The following is an 18,164-nucleotide window of genomic DNA, read 5'->3' as shown; positions in this document are numbered from 1 at the left end:
AGTCCATCACCAAGAGCGGTCAATGCCCGCCTTCTATGTTTTGCTACTTGGTTTCGGTTTCAAACGACCGTACCAAAATGGCGGACCTAGTTACCGGAGTCGACGTGAGATGGCGGGGCGCATTTTGCATAGGGTCTATTGTCATTCAATGTATGTATGTATGTATTTATTGTACTTAGGAAAAGGAAAAGCCACCAACAGGCGTAGTTTGTCTCGCCTAGGGGGCGGACACCGGAACGCCTGCTGGTGTAGGGGGGGAGGGGGAGGATAGGGAGAAAAGAATACATAGGAATAGGAGGATAGGGGGAGAAGGTTGACATTTTCGTTTTTACCTTTTTTTTTCATTTGCTTCTCCAATCTCCTTACTTTTATTTCTCTAGTCATCTACTGCTAATCCATTCTAACATTTAAATATTTTTCCTTCCCTACAAAAATTACAAAATTTCTTTTGGTAAGGCGCCCATTTCCTGGGCCCCTGAGTAGACACGAGCCACTTCACTGGTACCCCCACCACCACCTGCGATGAAGCTTTAGGCCACGACCCTGGAAAGGTGCCCAGCCGGCCTCCAGATAGCAGCCAAAGGCAACGCACCCTTCGCGGCTTCGGAAACGAGCACCAGTGGGGGCTGCTGGGCTTGAACGCTCGGGCGGCGCACTCGAGACAAGTTTCCGACGGCACCTGGGGCTACGCAACCTGGTCTCCGGCAGCGTGTCTGGCAAGCTTCTCAAGTGGTGATCCACTACCGGACCCTTACGGGTTACAGCTACAACCCGGAACAGACATGACCGGGAAAGTGAGCGAAAGCTAACTGTACACTGTGCTTGCGTCGAGAACCTTTTAACATTACGGCAGTGAGGAGTGGCGTGATGTGTGGCGCCGTGCACGCTATTGTTCTTGCAGATTGCACGCCTTGTTCTTATGCATCCGGTTTGCCCGGCCAAATGACGTGACAAGCCCATAACAATCAGTTTCACTCGCATGACGCTGTTATTCTTGCTCCGTGAGCCTGACCAGGCAGGGCTGGTTCATGGACTCACCCCCTGGCGGGCCTTGTCCTCGCTGTAGGCGGCGGCCACCTCGTTGAACTTCATGCCTCCCTTGAGCTTCTCCAGGGCCTCCAGCACCTTGGACTGCTTCTCGCAGAGCACGTGGCGCACCTGCATGCATCATCGCACGTAGAGCGAGCGGCCACCGGGGGGGAGAGCCAAACGCAGAGCTGCCAGCAACACGTTGCTTCTAAACTAATGGGAAAGAGAAATCTCGGCAGTAGAGGTGTTATTTAGACAGAAGGATCGACACATTTTTTGACCACTGACCACTCCGCGCGGTCAGTGACTCTATGTCTATGAGTGCTATGAGTGCATGAGAGTGAGTTTTGGGTGACGTGACCGCGGGTGGGGACATGTGTGGGATTGATTGGTTCATGTGGCCAATCAATGGCTCATATTAATTATTTTGAAAGGGGTCTTCGCTCCTTATTTTTATTGTTACAGTTCCTTTCGGTACATATGTACATATATTTGCTGTGTTGCTGCCATTTCTTTATGAATCTGCCTCACTTCTACGCCTGTACTATCGGCCATCACCTGCGGTGGAATTTCTGTACTTGCTCACCCCTTATGTAATGCCCCGCAAGGGGCCCTTAAGGGTATAATAAATGACGATGATGATGATGATTATTTGTGCCTCAATGGTTGCCATGAAGACAGCTTTGTTTGGTTTGGAAGAACTAGCCTTTGGTAACTAACTCAGATAAACCACAGTCACAAAAAACCGTTTTTTTTAAGGGGGGACAGCGGTCTTAAAACAACTTTTAATTTTGAAGTACACTGCGTGAAACTTTTCAGTCTTGTTGCTTTTTGCCAGCGATTTCGAATGTGCCATTATTTTTCAGCCGGTCAATTAGTTCCCATGATAATTAGAGATGATTAGCCATTTTTAGTTGCACAATAGAGAAAACAGTGTTGGTCATAAAACTGCAGTCCTTACATTTTCTGATACTATGAACCCTGGTGAGTGCAATAATAGAAGCAGTTTTTTCATGCATCACTTGGAACTAATTTTACAGCTCATTAAACTTCAGTGTTTGAAATGTGCATTGGAAATGGTTCCTTGCCACTGGCGCCACCAGTGTTTAATGGGCTGTAAAATTAGTTACATGCGGTGCATGAAAAAAAAAACTGCTTTGGTTATTGCACTCACCAGGGTTCGTAGCATCAGAAAATGTAAAGATAACAGTTTTATGACCAACACTGTTTTGCCTATTGTCTGACCGAAAATGGCTATTTATCTCTGATTATCACGGGAACTAATTGACCAGCTGAAAAACTAATGGCACATTCGAAATCAGTGGGGAAAAAAAAACAGCAAGACTGACAAGTTACACAAAGTTTACTTGGAAACTAAAAAGAAGTTGTTTTAAGACCAGTGTCCTCCGCTAACAAAAAAAAAGGCAAGAAATATTGGAAAACTTTCAAATTTCCCACTACAGTGACATGTTAGGAGCAGGACTGATGTATCATGGTCAATCACTAAACACATCGTCATCAGTGTTTTTAACTGCATGTTAGCGTTCAGTGATGCGATCATAGGGAACTTGGGGACCCACTGCAACTGCCCAGACATGTTTCAACAGCCGTCATTAGCATAAATAAGATTCTGTGACAACATGGAGGTATTGCCGGAAAGTGGGCAAGGAGTTGCCACTTCTTTGTGCATGTTCGCCAATACCTTGATTGTTTCTTTGAAGGTTGCGATAAAACTGGTATGACTGTTATTGGGAAAAAGCATTTTGTTAAACAAACCAAAGTTGTATTTTGTGTTCTTTGGTTCTTGGGAAATAGCTACAACACCTGAATGACAGCTATGAAGGCCACTATTATTAAAACAATTCAAGAAATCCCTGAACAACAGACATGTAGAAACTTGTTACCACAAAAATTGTAGCAAAAAAAGAATACAAACACACAATACCGGAAAAGTGGGTGCAGTGGAGAAGGCATAAAACTCAGCTGTAGACTAACACCCCTGTTGAAAATTATCATCGCCACGCTTCTCCGATGCATGAAGAGGACGAAGAATAAACCTAGATGCGACGGAGATGGTGAGGGATAGCTCGCGCTCAGAGCTCGCTCTCGCGGCTGGCTCCTCGAGGAATCGAACGACGAAGACACCACTGGGTGCCACGAAAATAAACCCTCTGCTTCTCTTTGGAGAGCTTCATTTTTCGACTCCCGCCACGCCTTGGCTCAACACCCCCATTAAAGCTGCTTTGCTCAGTCAGGCATTGACAAAAAAAAGGCAGCATACACCTGTGGGTTTTTGCACTGAACCTGTCACCTGAGGCGCGTGCAAAAACATGGTTCTTTCCAGTTGAAACATGGACAGGTGTTAACCCCATTTTTCATTCCAAAGACCAACATTTTTGAGTTTCATTTTTCCCTCCGCACCACCGAAGAATGGAATTTGCTACCTGTCCCTGCACTGGCACTTGTACAAAGCTTGTAAGCATATTTGACTGAAGCCATTATTGAATGCATTCTGGTCCTGCGCCTTTCTGTGAAGCTATTCGCCTCCTTTCAAGTCTTTTTTTTTCCCACCATTGACACTGCACTAATTTCTTGTGTTTCCAAATTCACGGTGTTCTTTTTTTTTTTTTTGACCCCGTATTTTTGTTCTGTTACTTTTTGCACAAAAAGTGGCTTGTATACAATTGCACATTTCCTGCCACCCCCACTTGGGCTTTCAAGCTGCAGAACTGAATAAATAAACAAACGAACAAACAAACAAACAAACAAACAAATAAATAAATACATAAATTAAAATGAATAGTTTATCAATGCAAAAAATCACATTTATTGTACCGCCAACTGAGTTATGATATGTCCGAGGACAGAAGGGGCAAAGCATCTCGTTTGGTATCTGTCTTTCCAACCCCTCACACAAGCAGCTGCGCAAAGCTACTGTTCCAATCGCAGCTCACCACCTCCGTTTTGTTAAAGCCACAGCCTTCCTGGGGGAAGCTGGCACTTCTTCATGTCTTTGCGTTGTGAGGGAGCTACACCCACAAACTGTGCAAGTCTTCCTGGAGATGCCACCTTGTGCGGGAGCACGCCATAGAGCACCATGCATTCTAACAGCCAGACCATGCTTCAGTAACAAAATCGTTCAATCTGGTCAGCGCAGATGAAAACGGGACAAGAAGAGTATGGACAACACGATTCGTCCGTACTATTTTTCATCCCGTTTCCAACTGTGCTGACCATCATGAACTTATTCCAACTCGTCTAATTCGCCACACCATGGCTAAATTGACATGCATCGTGTGCGCTGTCCATTTACACGTTGCAGCTTGTTTACTTTACCCCTGTTCTCTCGTTTATTTTCCTTGTTTCTGCTGGCAACTGTAAAGTCCTCTCTGAATGGACTTTTTGTCCAATCAGTAACCACCTCCCTGTGTCCCACTGCCCTACAGAGGAAGAAACCTGACACTACAGTAGTCACCTTCTTGTTCTGCTGGAGCTGCGAGGGAAAGCGACTGAGAGGGTGATCAGTGCCATTTTGTCCCTGCCCTGATCAGATCAGGGACTGCAGGTATGAGGAGCCTGATCCCCCAGTGTCCCCAACAGCAGTGGGGGGCGACAATGACCACACGTCGCGGGATCACAGCCACTCTGGGATTACCAAAGACCTCAGCCCCTCACTCGAACCCCTCAACGTGCTCAAGGAAGACTGCTCCCCGAAAAAGTGCAATGATACAGAGAAAAATGCGCCTGTACAGGTGGTTAACCAGCAAAGCCTGACGTGAAGCCAGTGTTTGCCCTTGCCACGTTGACGCTGCTCTGGCCGCACCACTGCCATTATTGCTTGAGCTGCGATCCATGCTGTAGCTTGCTGTGTGCATGCTCTGCTGCGATAAACTGAGCCAATCTCCCTCCCCTTGTTCCTAACACCTCCCTAACCAGGTTTTTTCATGCATGCAGCACATGGGTTCGTTCCGCAGGAGTCTTCTACGTACAGTCAAACCTGGATACTTGACGAAAATTCGCAATTTTTTGGCAGGTTTCAGGTTGAGGCTTGCGTGAATGAAGCAGAAACAAAACCAAAATGTTAGAAATCGGTGAATGTGAACTCGCCCTTCAAGGATTTATTTCACGGGGTAAAACAGCGTGATTTCCACCGGCTGCATTCACACGAACTTAGGCACTATACGAAGCTCTAAAGAAGCGACGTCATTAACCCTTTGTTTGTAATTTAATTCGCGCTTTCATGCTTTGACACTTTTCGGCACCTTAATGAGTTTCAAGCACCAAACTTATGCTGAAAGGGTGCCTTTTTGCAAACTTCATGCTCTTTTCGGCAATCAAAATAGTTGAGCAGGTGGAAACTGTACTGGCCACAACGTTTTTCTTCTTAATTGGCGGAGACCGCATTCGAAAGCTTGCCTCGAAAAGACAAAACTTTTCATTTTTCCAAAAGCAGAACTCATCAACAACGAACTGACACCACAGATAGCAGTGGAGACGTGCGACTACACGGTGACGAGCATGCCTAGTACATAACCGCCCCCCCACTCACATGTGGAAATGCACACTATAGTTTGCGATGTCAGTGAAATTCGCTAAGTTAGTGCATTTCTAATTTTTCAGGGCAAGTACAAAAACGACGACTCATCAGCATTGCGAGTTTGTTAAATTGAGATTAATCTTTGCATGCCTTCGTTACATAGAGGTTGCAAACACACAGGCTTCAATGGGGGTGACAACGGGGAACTGAAAAACTTCGTTAAATCCAGGTAAAAGTTTGTTACATCCAGGTTTAACTGCACACTGGACTGCCAGATTTTCCTTTCAATGAGCCATGTGAAACTTCATTTAAAAAAATTCATCCATTCCCTCAGTGTTTGTGAGTCAACGCTGGTGGCTTTCGCCTGCTTTAGCTGCACACTACAAACTCAGGCAACATCAGGCCTAGCCTAGAATGCACAGGGCAGCGACCGTTCGAGTCAATTAGAGTGAAAAAAATCTCATTCCACCAATGTGACTGACAACTGTTGCGCGGGCATTTTTTCTTCACGGCCACTGCAGCGCAACTGCCCATCTCCTCAGCCAACACGAGTCACACCATGGATGGAGGTTTACAGCGCAGGGAACGGTAAGCGTGCTTACAACAGACTTCCTTCGAAGAGACGACAAGGTGTGAAACAAGTCTTCCTTTATCAGTGGAGAACAGAGCCGTGCATGCGCGTATCTGCGAATGCACTGCTTTTGGCCTTCCCAGCGTTAATAAGCAACTGGTGTTGCCGCGAGGGGCATATTTGCATTTACAGCACTGCGATCTACCAATAAAAGCAAACTTGTTTTTACACTTCGTTGTCCCCTTAAAGTGTCACAGCCACTCACGAAATAGGGAGCATGCATGGACGCCGCCAACATAATCCATTATGGGTAATATGCCATCCTGCCATGCTCTGAAGCACAAGGCCAGCACGGTCGCTGCTATAAGCCCATGCTGCAGTTTTCTTGTCAGCAGCTGCACGAATCCACCAGTGCCCTCGAATACACCTAATAATAATGTCTCAATGCTAACCGATATCAGTAGGGCGTCTAATAGGACAAAAACTGGTTTGTACCTGCTCTTCATCCCTGACAGTGCTATGTGTGAACCTGTGGCCGTGTGTCGACGACGCTGCCACCGTTGGTTTCATTCTTTCCACAATAAATTTTATCGCTGCCAAACCAGAAGTGACTGGAGGTTTTCTCACAAGCAGGTCAAGACACTAAGCGGGATTACCATATTTAAGGTAAACAAACAATTACTTGTCTACGCGCTCACTAAGTGCACGTTTCATGTGGAAGCCAACTATTGCCGGGACCTTAGCGTGTTACCGCTGCAATTGCCAATACTACATACTTGTGAAAGGCAAAGTGCGACTTGCTGAAGTTTTTCGCAATATGTGTGTGCAGTCAGGAACTTGTGTTTTCATCATGCCAGGATGACTTCAGTCCAAGTGGGAGTGTGTCACTGTTTTTTTTGTCACTTGTGCAGTGAAAAAAAAGGCAATGCATCAAAAGAAGGCAAAAAGTTGCTGCTTTGAATACTTGAGGCGAAAATACTGCGGTGTCCCAGGCACTTCAGGCTTTTTATCGATTTGAAGGGGGATGGTTATTGTAGTGATAAAACCACTGAGGATGTCAAAAATGTGTGGCCACACTTCCAAGCACATAGCACAGTCGCCTCTGTGAAGCACCAAGGGATCAGGTCTGCATGATGCCATTTTTAGAAGCACGCCTCGTTGACGCTGTTTTTGTTGTGTAATAAGATTGATCCAGGAGCATCAGTGCGTTCGAGCTGACCCTTGAGAAAACAGTGTGCGGTAATCTTGTCGACATTGGTGACTGCAACGGCCACCTGGTTTGAAGGACGGTAAGTTGGTGTTGTAAGAGCGGATCCCTAGCGAAGGCAAACGGGGCAGGGGGCGGCAGAAAGTTGGATGGGCAGTGTTACAATGCTAGCTCGTGTGCAGTGCCCCCACGTGACGCTGATAGTTCTGTGTTCAGCCGTGCAAGCCTGGCACAGCGGCGAGTGGCCGGTTTGAGAAAATAAACGCAGTTCGTTCTGGGCAAACGGCTCGGCATGAGCTCATGTCTTTCGCGGGCCTGATGGCCCACTCCTGTTCGCGGTAGTCACTTCCTACCGCTCGGCCATCCGTACTCCTACACATCTAACACGCAGACGAAATCAAGAAGTTTGTGGGGATAAATTGGTCGCAGTTAGCACAGGACCAGGATAATTGGAGATCTATGCAAGAGGCCTTTGCCCTGCAGTGGGCGTAGACAGCCCGATGATGATGATGATGATGATGAAGTTGGCGTTTTACCACAATGCATCAAGTCGGCACCCATGCATACTCCCTAGGAGCATGCACCACTGAACAGCCCCACCGACATCTAGGAACCAATACAAATGAAGTACTCGCTTCCCCGTGACGATCCGCAGGGCGTCACAGCAGGACACATTGGGGATCATTCGACATACTCCACTGCCGACGCAGTCATGCCACCTGACTGACGCTTGGTTCGCTCACCTTGACGGCGGTTCCCCCCTTGGCCTGCTTGCCTCCCTTGGAGTCGGAGGCCTCCTCCCCGCCACCCTTGCCTGCCGCCGCTTTGCCGCCCTTGGCCCCCTTGGCGTCGCCTTTGCCTCCTTTGGCGTCGCCGCCTTTTCCTTTAGGCGGCATCCCGGGTATTTCTGCAACCAGCAGAGACACGGGTTGACTCCCCAACACCGCTACGTATGAACAGTGCTGAGCGGCGACACTAATAAAAGCGTCGGCAAACAGTAGCCGCGGAGAGCGTACGATGGGGTTTGTGATGTTTGATCACAGACGGCTTGCTCTTTCGCCCTGCGCTTTACTGCACCTGTAAGCAACGTGCTTGCTGCTACAATAAGCTACAGTATACGAGAAATTTGGGCAACGCCCGTGGAGGCAATCATTTCGCCCCTACCAGTGTGCTGGTAGGGGCGAAATGATTTCGGTGTGCTGGGCCTTTCGGTATGGGCCTTTGGCCTTTCCAGCACACCCCAGCCCTCCTGGGTTGAAATAAAGTATTGTTATTGTTGTTATTGTAGAACCTCGCGCGAAACCGAAGTCCCCAAGGCAATCAAAGGAATTCGTAGCGGTAGCTGTGGGAAGAGAGGATGCCGTTTCACGGCTTCCAGTGAACGCTTAACGCACGTAATATGCTTGCTATAGCAGTTTTTCATAACAACAAAAACAATTATTTTTGCATGAGCGATGAAAGAACTGTATTTGAAGAGAGAGTAACTCACATCTTGAATCTCGTTTCCCGGCGAAGAGCTACACGTGTTACCGTAAACAATAAACAAAACAAAAATAAACACCCAAACGCTCATTTGCAATGTTATAAATTACAATTCTAATTACGATTATTTTATCGTATTTTAGAAACACGATCAAAACATTTTATCTCGAAAATAGAAAACAATCCAGACAAAAGCAAACGGAGCCAAAGTCGCGTAGACTGAGCTGATCCAATCCAGGTTCGGCTCGTCATCGGTCAGAGATGGCCGATAATTCCAAGCTCTTCTACGGCGGCGTGTTTTTACTATTTCTCGCGTACAGCCTGCAGGATTTCTTCCTCAGCGGAGAGCAGAGCACAACACAGATGAAGGAGATCCCGAAGACGAGTTTCAAGACGGATTTCGCGAATCCTAAACTAAGATTTCTGTACTGGTGAGTACGACGACGACGATTCGCGCAGTGCTTCCTTCGGGCACCGGTCAACACGGAAAACAAAAAGATGTTGACTACGTTCGACCGCCTGATCGTATTCGTCCCTGAACGGTCTTCGACCTTATCTCCGGCACGCTCTTTTCCCCCGGATTTGATTGTATCTTTGCTTATCTGTCCGCCGCGCAGTTGCCGCCTGGCTTAACGTTCGATGCTTGGCGCAACGGACTTGCGTCAAACATCGGGCTCGCGTGCTCCGCCGATAGCTCAGAAATACTGCAGAAAGGTTATATTTCTTCGCTGTATGTGATGCAATAATTCGAGTTAGTTCCGCTGCCAGCTATGATTTTTTTTTTTTCTGAGCGTGAAAGGCTGCTGCGACTGGTTCGGAACGTCAGCCACTGTATCGAACGTGTCTCGTATCCTGCTGTTATAACTGTACGATTTTCGTTTTTGCGAAGTTCTTCCAGCATTTGACGACCCGTCGAGCTACGCGACCTTTAGCGACGACGAAGAAATGGGCGCGTCCGTCACGTGTCTCCTATTAGGTCGCTGCTCCCGTAAACCAACCGCGTAGTCGACCGTGTCTCAAGTGAGGTGCGAATGCCGCGTGCCCTGGCACAATAGCGTTGTGCTTTTGTGAAAGCCTGTTTAAACATCTGTCTCCTGCATGCTATCTTTCATTTTGCGTCCGTCAACTGCCCTTGTGCGATTGCCGAGGGGACATGTCTTTCGATCCGTCAATGACGGTTTAGAGAAGAGCGCTATGACACGTGTTGATTGGGAACATGGGCGCATGCATGTCATTTCGCGAAGCCACATGTCTCCAAGCGAGTATCGCGATCAGTCCAAGTGAAAAGCAGTAATCCTCGCCTTGGTTTCGCTTTGAGGGGCTGCTCCCCCAGAACGTGTTATATCTACATGTAAATGTAGTGGCCGAAAGTCCCCATTTTAGGCCGAAGCTGGCCCTGTTATTTTTCTTTCACTGGCTTGTGGCGTAGTTGACTGATTTGTTTCCTAAATAAAAATTAAGTGGACTAACGTTGATGCTTTCAAAGGTCTCCAAGAGGGAAAAAGCCTCCGAGGATCTTGGTCTGGACTTTATTTTTAGCTGTTTTATTAACAGGAATACTTACGTGTTACAATATCAAAGTTATTCAGTAAGTTTTGGTGTCATTTCAGGGGTGTAGCGCTTCTGTAGTGTTCATTTCATAATCAGGGGAGGATGGCTAGTGGAACTTTACAAATCTTTTGGTCGTCATAAAGGACATGTTTGATGCTTCAGTAGTGTGAGCATGAAAGGAGGTCAGTTAGAACCAAGCGGAAAAGCCCTTACTACGTTCGAAAGTACATATTTTGTGTTTGAGTATTGTGAGCGAGCAAGTTGGAACCAAGGAGAAAAGCTGGGCAATGTTTGAGTAATTGTAATTCAGTTGCCAGTAATCTAAATGTTGCTATCCCCGCTTTCTGCGCTAGCGTGTGCGAGGCACAAGTGCATGTGTAGGCGCAAAGGAAATGGCTCTTCTTTCTATTCTTTTTTATTCTAAACTGTCCTGCTTCTGCAAAACTGTTTTTAATGATTAGCACGGCATCCCATTTCTGAGCCACACGCACGCATGTGGAGGGCTTGTCTGGCCGGCTGCAGCTGGCGTCAACGGAGGCATACTGCAGCACCTATTCTGGCGCACTAAACGACTGCAGCTCCCGCCACTTGTCTGTTTGGAGTGTTTTTTATTTGTGGCTGGTTGGTGACACGATGGGGCCAACTGTTATCTCCGTTAAAAGCAGGCTGTGAGGGGCGCAGAGAGAAATCGTTTTTAATAGGCTTCTAGAGCAGCTCTGCTTAGCATACAAGCAAAACCTGGAAATCACAGTCTGTTGAGTTCCGAGCCACTGCGGCATAGCCGGAAATGAAGAAGCAGACGGAAATGCTGTCGCGGCTGCTGTTCAAAGTAACCTACATGTTCGATGCGTGCCTTGTGAGGATGTTAAATCCTGTGTTCAGAAAAGACGGCGTGACCATTGGCAGGAAGGGTGGAACAGGGAAAAAAACGAATAAGTCGTGTATGATAAAACCTAGAATAGGTGAATCAGTCACTGATAAACGAGAAAGGGTAATTGAGGCAGGTCTCTGTAGACTGTGGATAGGCCATACCCGTGCTAGACATGCGTACCTATTGAGAGGTACAGAACAGCCACGTTACTCGAGATGTGGAGGGTTGTTATCCGTCATTCATGTACTAGTGGGATGCAAAATACTGGAGCTGCAAAGAAAGCGCCACTTTCCAGAATTGTATACACGCATGATACCTCAACATCCACTGCTATTTCTATCGGATGAACCAATTCTTTCTCTTAACCATATTTTTAAGTACTTGTCAGACATAGATTTGTTAAGATATTTATTTATTTTAATTATTTTCGGAATACTGTTAGCCTTTCGGCTGTTACAGGGGCGTGACATACTAAGAATGTCAGGCATCAATACCTTAAAATCATACAGCGATTTAAACAGCAACACATCAACCAGGAGATGTTACATGGCATACATTGAAAATACCGACATTGAGGCCAAAGAAAAATGCAGTCGTAGTAGGCATACAAACAAAGGGAAATAAATGAAAATAGTAGACCATGCTTACAGAAAAAAATCTTTGAGCCCATCCTCAAATTTTTCCAGTGAATGACAGTGAACCTGTGGTAATGGCAGAGCATTCCACTGGCGAATTGTTTTTGGAAAAAACGAATTTGCATATACATTGACACGCTGTTGCGGCAATTCGTATGTGTCATCGTTTATGCCTCTCAGGTTTCTTCCGTGGCATGGCGTTAGGTATTTTGTTGTGTTGATGTCATGGATGATATGAAACATACACCATTTCACCTTTCAACCCTAAAGGATGTGGTGTTGCTACCGCAAGGACGGAGGCCCGTAAATTCATGTCACAGTGACATTTGTTTTTACTTGGTCCTTTACACCAAAAAAATTTAACTATGTAGTTTTTATGCATAGATAAATTTTATCACCTACTATTATATACAGTCTCTGCTTCATTTTTGTGGTGAACTAATCCTCATCATAGTACTGGTGCTCTTTGGCCTTGATGCCCTTGCACCAAGAAAACCTGACATCATCATCATCAACCATATATTGAGGCCTCAATACAAGTTAATGCAGACTATTGAGAGACAGCCGCAGGCCCTCTTGCAACACTCCTTGTGACATACTCCTCTTGTCTAACCTATCACTCACATCGTGTAACTTTGTTCATCTTTGTCGGGATGTCCAACTTGTCACTCATCGTTAGATTCTCTGGCTTGGTCCAAAGGAGCCATCGATAGCCGCACAAATACGAGTGTATTCCAGTACATTTGTCTGTTAATTTAACTTTATTAATGTGATGAAGCTACATTTTTTCTCCTTCATTTTGTGGCTAAATGTAGGCAGTCGCTTGGCTTCGCTTTGTTCCATGTTCATTTGTTTTTGCCCGCAGACAAGCCAGACCTCAATGTATTTACAGAGAAAGGGGAGCCATTAGTGGAGGAAAAGAGGAAAAGCTGCTATACGAGTCCCTCAACAGGGAGAAGTGGGAGCCCTAGAATTTACGCTCTACGTCTTCATCACAAATATATTCGTTTATGTTGAGGGCTGTTTTCTATTAAAGTGAAAGTCTGCGGACCTCAACAGAGCCTTGGCTGTGGCATTTTGAGAGACTGTTTGACATTTCCTTCTTATTCAAGCTGCAGATGTTTTTCTCTTGCGTGCATGCACTGACAGTTTAACTGCCGAGCGGCCTGAACGAATAGCACAAAAGAAGTGAACTCGTGTTTGGTATTTCTTGTGCCATCTCTTCTATTTTATAGTGTTTGTTTTGGAACAACTTTACATGGGCTGAATAACCTTCAAATTTAAGTCCAGAGAAATGAATGTGACGATTGTGTTCCACCAGGTGATTGTACGTGTGCGAGTTTAATACGTGCGAGAGCATTTTGCACCATAACCGTACAAAAAGTAAGCGTCAATAGTTGTAAGGCGAGGGAATATGTCCACTTTTGTGAATGGGTGGTTCTTCTACTAATTTGTAATCGGCAAGTCTCGTGACCCGTTTCTAGGACAAACCTAAAGTATAACAAAATTGCATCCCTTGGACCACAGGATGTTTTAAGTGAAAAGAATGTTGGGAAATTTGGATGATCTTTAGTAAGATGCACATTTATTTGCATACGAAATTGTTCAAAAAAATTGGTGAGCTTTCAGGTTGAAAGAAATTTGATAGAACCTGTAGCATTTTTAGGTACTCATTCACTCCTTGGATGCAGAAATATTTGAGGGATCATTTTCTGACATATACGTTCTGTGATGCGCAGCAGAGCAAGTGGTGATGTTCACTTAGCCGTGCGTTATTTTTTGCTCAAACATTTCAGTTCCCGGAAGGCACTACTTCAGTTTGTTGGTTAACTTGGGTTGGTCAGGAGACTCTTGTAAGACTCCATTCTAGATTACGCAGCTATTGTTTGGGATCCTCACACTAAGAAGGACATCAATAAACTCGAGTGAATCCAGAGACTTGCTGGACGTTTCTTTTACAACCGTTACCGTCATAATGATTCCCCAACCAATTTAATGAAAATAAACAACATAATGACACTGCAAGCTCGCGGGAAATTAGCCAGACTTAAGCTTCTCTACCAACTCTGGAACCGCGAATTTCTGCTCGATCCTTCATTGTACTTGCAGCCTCTTTCATGCTGCCCAACTGGGAACTATCACCCTCTAAAATTCACTCTGGTTTTTGCTCGCACAAACAACTTCAAACACTCTTTTTTCCCCTCGTACTATAAGTGACTAGAATGCGCTTCGTCCTGAAATGTTTATGTCAAGAAATGTGCGTTCCTGTATTGAGCAGTTACAAGATTAATTCTTTCACTAGATTTGTGTAATGACCCCTCACCCCAACCCCACCATTTTTTTTTTCTCTGACCTGTTTAATCACACTTGCATCTTTGTTTTTTTTTTTCTCCCCTTTGCAGTTTTGTGCAATGCACATCTGTATGTTTACCCTTGATGTCTATGTTTACTGTCAATGTAACAATTTGCGTACACCCCCACTCCTGCTTGGGCCACGTATGGCCTGCAGTATTGAATAAATAAAATAAATGAATAGATGGGGCCAATTTTCTAACATATCGTAATGACTTAACCGAAGTGAATTAAAGGGCACTGCAACATTCTTGCAGGCTGTGTTTCCTTTTGTATGCCTTCTCTTTTCACTGTTATGTTCATTACCTTTGCATGAAATGTGACTAAGTCAGCGGTAATTCACAATTATTGTGGACCAGGTGTGATATGCCCAGCGTGTAGAGTCTTCGTCAAAATTTGTAGGCCAAGTCGAAAGTGCGCATGCCGCAAAAAAATGCAATGTGCAAGCTTACGTCCCAAGCGAGGCTAGAACATTTAGTCCCAGAAAGCTAGAGAAAACACCGTTCTTTCTTAATGTCGGTGCATGTTTTTGTCACATTTAAAGGTAAAGATTATTCCTTGAACACTTTGCGCTCCAGTAGGCTTAGGTTAGGCCTAGAAAATTTTGACAGAGGGTGCACGTTGCTTATGGCGAAGTGCTGTGCAAGCAGCGATGCAAAGCCCCATTTTGTTATGTATCTTTTTTCGTTCTGTTCTTGCAGACGATAGGTAGGGTTAGACTCGCGAGTGCTTCACTTGGAAGACCTGTAAGTTTGTTAGCCCAGGGCTTCTCTATTCCTTTTCCCATGAGCCTAATCCCTAAAGCCACTTTGCTGTCTGGACTTAGGAGGCAACCGCCCCTACTCAGTGAGCCACACAAGGCTATAAAAGTTGCACGGAATTGCTTGAAAAAATGGCCCTTTTATTTTTTTTTTTTCTCTTTTGTGCTTGCATTTTGCAGCTATAAATGGGACCCATAGGTGGGAGCAAACTCTTCTGCATTGATGCCATCACGTACTACAAGTTAAATGCTTTGTTGGGCAAGTTGGTTCATGGCTTTCAAGAAATCAAAAAGAGTGCAAAGGACGTGGACAGACAAACATATGTTGAGTTGATGAGCGCTCACGAGTTGGTAGTGAGTGCTCGTCCAGTCTACTTGCTGCTGAGCACGAGGATGTGGGTTCGATTCCCGGCTGTGGTGGCGGCTTTTCTGATGGAGGCAAAAAGCAACAACGCCCGTGTGTACGAGATATCGGCGCACATTAAAGATCCCCAGGCGGTCAAAGTTAATCCAGAGCCCTCCACTATGGCGTGCCTCATCATCGCCTGCGTTGCGTTGGTGCGTTAAACCCTACAATCAATCAATCGTCCAGTCTACTTGTGTTTCTCTGTCCATGTTCCCTTGCAGTCTTCTTAATTTCTTTGAAGATGTGCCACCAGTTGGGTTTCTGCTCGTTCCGTCTGATGACGTGAACTGGCTGACTGGACTGCAGTCGGCTACACGGATGGGACCATGCTTCGTTTACTTGCAGTGCAGCATTTCGCGCTTGCATAAACGTGTGTAAAAGGTAAATTTTTTGTGTGTGGGGCTTTGAAAAGGTTTTCGTAGACAAAAGCTGAGTGTGCAATGTAGGGGAAATGGCAGTTGATTGCGATGACTGCCCTCTAGTACACCTTTTTGTTTTCTCCAACCAACCCTCTCTGTGCGCAGCCACTCGTGAGGCTACCGGCGGGCCTTTGAGCAGTACGCGGGCCTGCTGCTGGAGAAGTACCCGCAGCTGTCGGTGGAGGGGGACGCCTTCCCCCCGCCCCCGCCCCGCATGCAGCTGGCGCACGCCCTGTCGCTGCTCAAGCTGGCCCTCCTGGCCCTGGTGCTGCTCGGGGTGGACCCCTTCGCCCGCATGGGCCACCGCACCCCGCCCTTCTTCCTCTGGATGCTCTCCAACAAGGTGTGTTCTACGAGGGCTGGGGGAGGACTGCCGTGTTTTCGCGCGTATAACCCGCACCAAAAATGCGAAAATTTCAGTGGCAAAGTGGGGGTGTGGTTAATGCGCAGCTTCGCGGCAATGCGCGCTGTGCCATGAAACTCTCCCACGCAGTAACACTGACTGAGCCTTCCGTGGCAGCGACTGCACAAAACATACAAGGATGAAGAAACAAGGACGAGCGCACTCTAGCAGCTGGTTTGTATTAGCGATTGGGACTTTATTTAGCCTTGCCGTCAGTGCATTGTACTTGCTAAATGTGCACTTCTTCTGTCTACATAGTATGTGATGTGTTGCTTGAGCAGTAGCTTTGGTGCAGCCTTTCCTGTATCAAATGTGCGGGCAGTACGTGAGGATTTTTTTTTTCTTCTCCGGAAGGCTGACAGTGGGGGTGTAGATTATATGCAGGGGCGGGTTATACGTGCGAAAATACGGTATGCTAGGGTGTGGCTAGAGGATGCTGCAGGAAGGAAATGCCAACATACCGGAAACAGGGTTCACACAGGTCCTTGAAAACCTCGAAAACCCTTGAATTTAGAAGTGTCGATTTCAAGTCCTGGAAATTCCTGGAATTTTTAAATGGTCCTTGAATACCCTTGAATTTTCCGGAGAGAATCAATGGCCCTGCCTTTTCACAAGAATTTGAAGTGTTTGTCGTGGATTTTAGGTGTTAACAAATGTAAGGAAACATTGTAACAACAATCAAGTTCAGTGTATTGTGTGAAATTACACATTTGGTGGATTTTCATTATTACAAGGCAACATTGGGAGCAGGCACTTGTCATCCAATCCATATCATGATACAATCCAGTGAAAGCCAACTTCTGTTCTCTATCTTGCATCTTCCATCTAGTCTGTGCCTCATACGCTCCATCTACGTTTGCTTTTACGTGCAAATGGTAGACGTGCACATGGTTCATCCTGCCTTGAAGCAATACTTGCTCCAGCTGATGCTCTTGCTGACAAAACAGGAGATGCAGGCAACATGAACTAAGTTTAGAAATCAAACAGCATCAGAAAAACACAGAGAAAAAAAGAAAAACCTGTAAATACCAGCCATGAAATAAAAAAAATAAAGCTGGGGGAGCATTTACGAACCCATTAGCACCTATCTAAATGTGCACTAATGTGCTTAGGTATTGTGCAATAAAAAACTTTTGCATTGTGTTGGAAAGGTTATAAATAATCCCAGATAAAACATTAGATGGGAACCTTGAAAATGTGTTTTCTGGTCCTTGAAAGTCCTTGAAAACCCTTGAAATTTTGCTTTTGAAGCCTGTACGAACCCTGGGAAAATACTGCATATTATTTCTCTCCCAAACTGTGGGGGTGGCTTTGCTGCATATCATGTATGGAACTTCAGTGGGGATCTAAGAAGATGGATCTAACTTGATGGAGTAATGATGTAAGAAAGATCAGGCGGCTAGCAGTTGCTTGTTGCTGTGCAGGCACGAGGTTTTAGAGGCCTCCTCCTTGCACTGGACATAAATAGGATGATGCTGATGATGATCCCTAGAGAAGTCGAGCGTGCAGAAGGTGGCAGAAAGGTAGATGGGGAGATGAGATCGAGGAGTTTGCGGGCATAAGTTGGTCACAGCTAGCACAGGACCGGGGTAACTGGAGATCCATGTGAGAGGCCTTTGCCCTGCAGTGGGACGTAGACAGAACCTGATGATGATGACAATGATGACGATGACGACGTGCATTCTTTTGGTCTTGAGAAGTGCGCACTATGAAGTTGGCTCTTTTGCACAGCACCAGTGTTGTGCGAGAAAGCCAGGACACGCACCAGGCACATGGAAAACTACTGTATGTGTGGTTTTAGACTCGAAAGAAAATGGCCTTAATAATGTCATGTCAGCGCACCCCGCCTCTTTAGTGCTGAGCCCAGTACCATTTCGGGAAGCTCAAAGCAAGTCCATGGAGCATTAATGCTAGAATATGACCGCAAGTTAGGTAGCGGAA

The 18,164-nt window shown here is 45.9% G+C and overlaps 2 protein-coding genes across 3 annotated transcripts in view; one reads left to right on the top strand and one right to left on the bottom strand.

The window, feature by feature from the left end:
* The window catches only part of LOC144168806 (peptidyl-prolyl cis-trans isomerase NIMA-interacting 4), a 28,614-nt gene extending 19,747 nt beyond the window's left edge, over positions 1-8,867 (bottom strand). Inside the window, exons 1-3 of one of the 2 annotated variants that reach the window (XM_077697775.1) lie at positions 8,834-8,867; positions 8,088-8,251; positions 1,039-1,158 (exon numbers count right to left, since the gene is read on the bottom strand). In XM_077697775.1, coding sequence (XP_077553901.1) covers positions 1,039-1,158; positions 8,088-8,240 — 273 coding nt within the window. In that variant the 5' untranslated portion in view covers positions 8,241-8,251; positions 8,834-8,867. Of the gene's footprint in view, positions 1-1,038; positions 1,159-8,087; positions 8,252-8,360; positions 8,506-8,833 lie in introns of those variants that run through there. The other variant, XM_077697777.1, reaches the window with a different exon arrangement.
* A 177-nt stretch (positions 8,868-9,044) lies between these two features.
* Selt (selenoprotein T) overlaps positions 9,045-18,164 on the top strand; it is a 31,577-nt gene continuing 22,457 nt past the window's right edge. The window contains 2 exon segments of the mRNA XM_077697774.1: positions 9,045-9,257; positions 15,926-16,163. Of these exon segments, the coding sequence (XP_077553900.1) occupies positions 9,088-9,257; positions 15,926-16,163 (408 nt within the window). The 5' untranslated portion in view covers positions 9,045-9,087.

This window comes from Haemaphysalis longicornis, unplaced genomic scaffold (genome assembly GCF_048455015.1).
Source record: "Haemaphysalis longicornis isolate Haplotype H1 unplaced genomic scaffold, Haemaphysalis longicornis Haplotype H1 scaffold_2, whole genome shotgun sequence".
NCBI lineage: Eukaryota > Metazoa > Arthropoda > Arachnida > Ixodida > Ixodidae > Haemaphysalis > Haemaphysalis longicornis.
The sequence above is the reverse complement of the archived record's forward strand: the minus strand, read 5'-3'. Positions and strand labels throughout refer to the sequence as shown.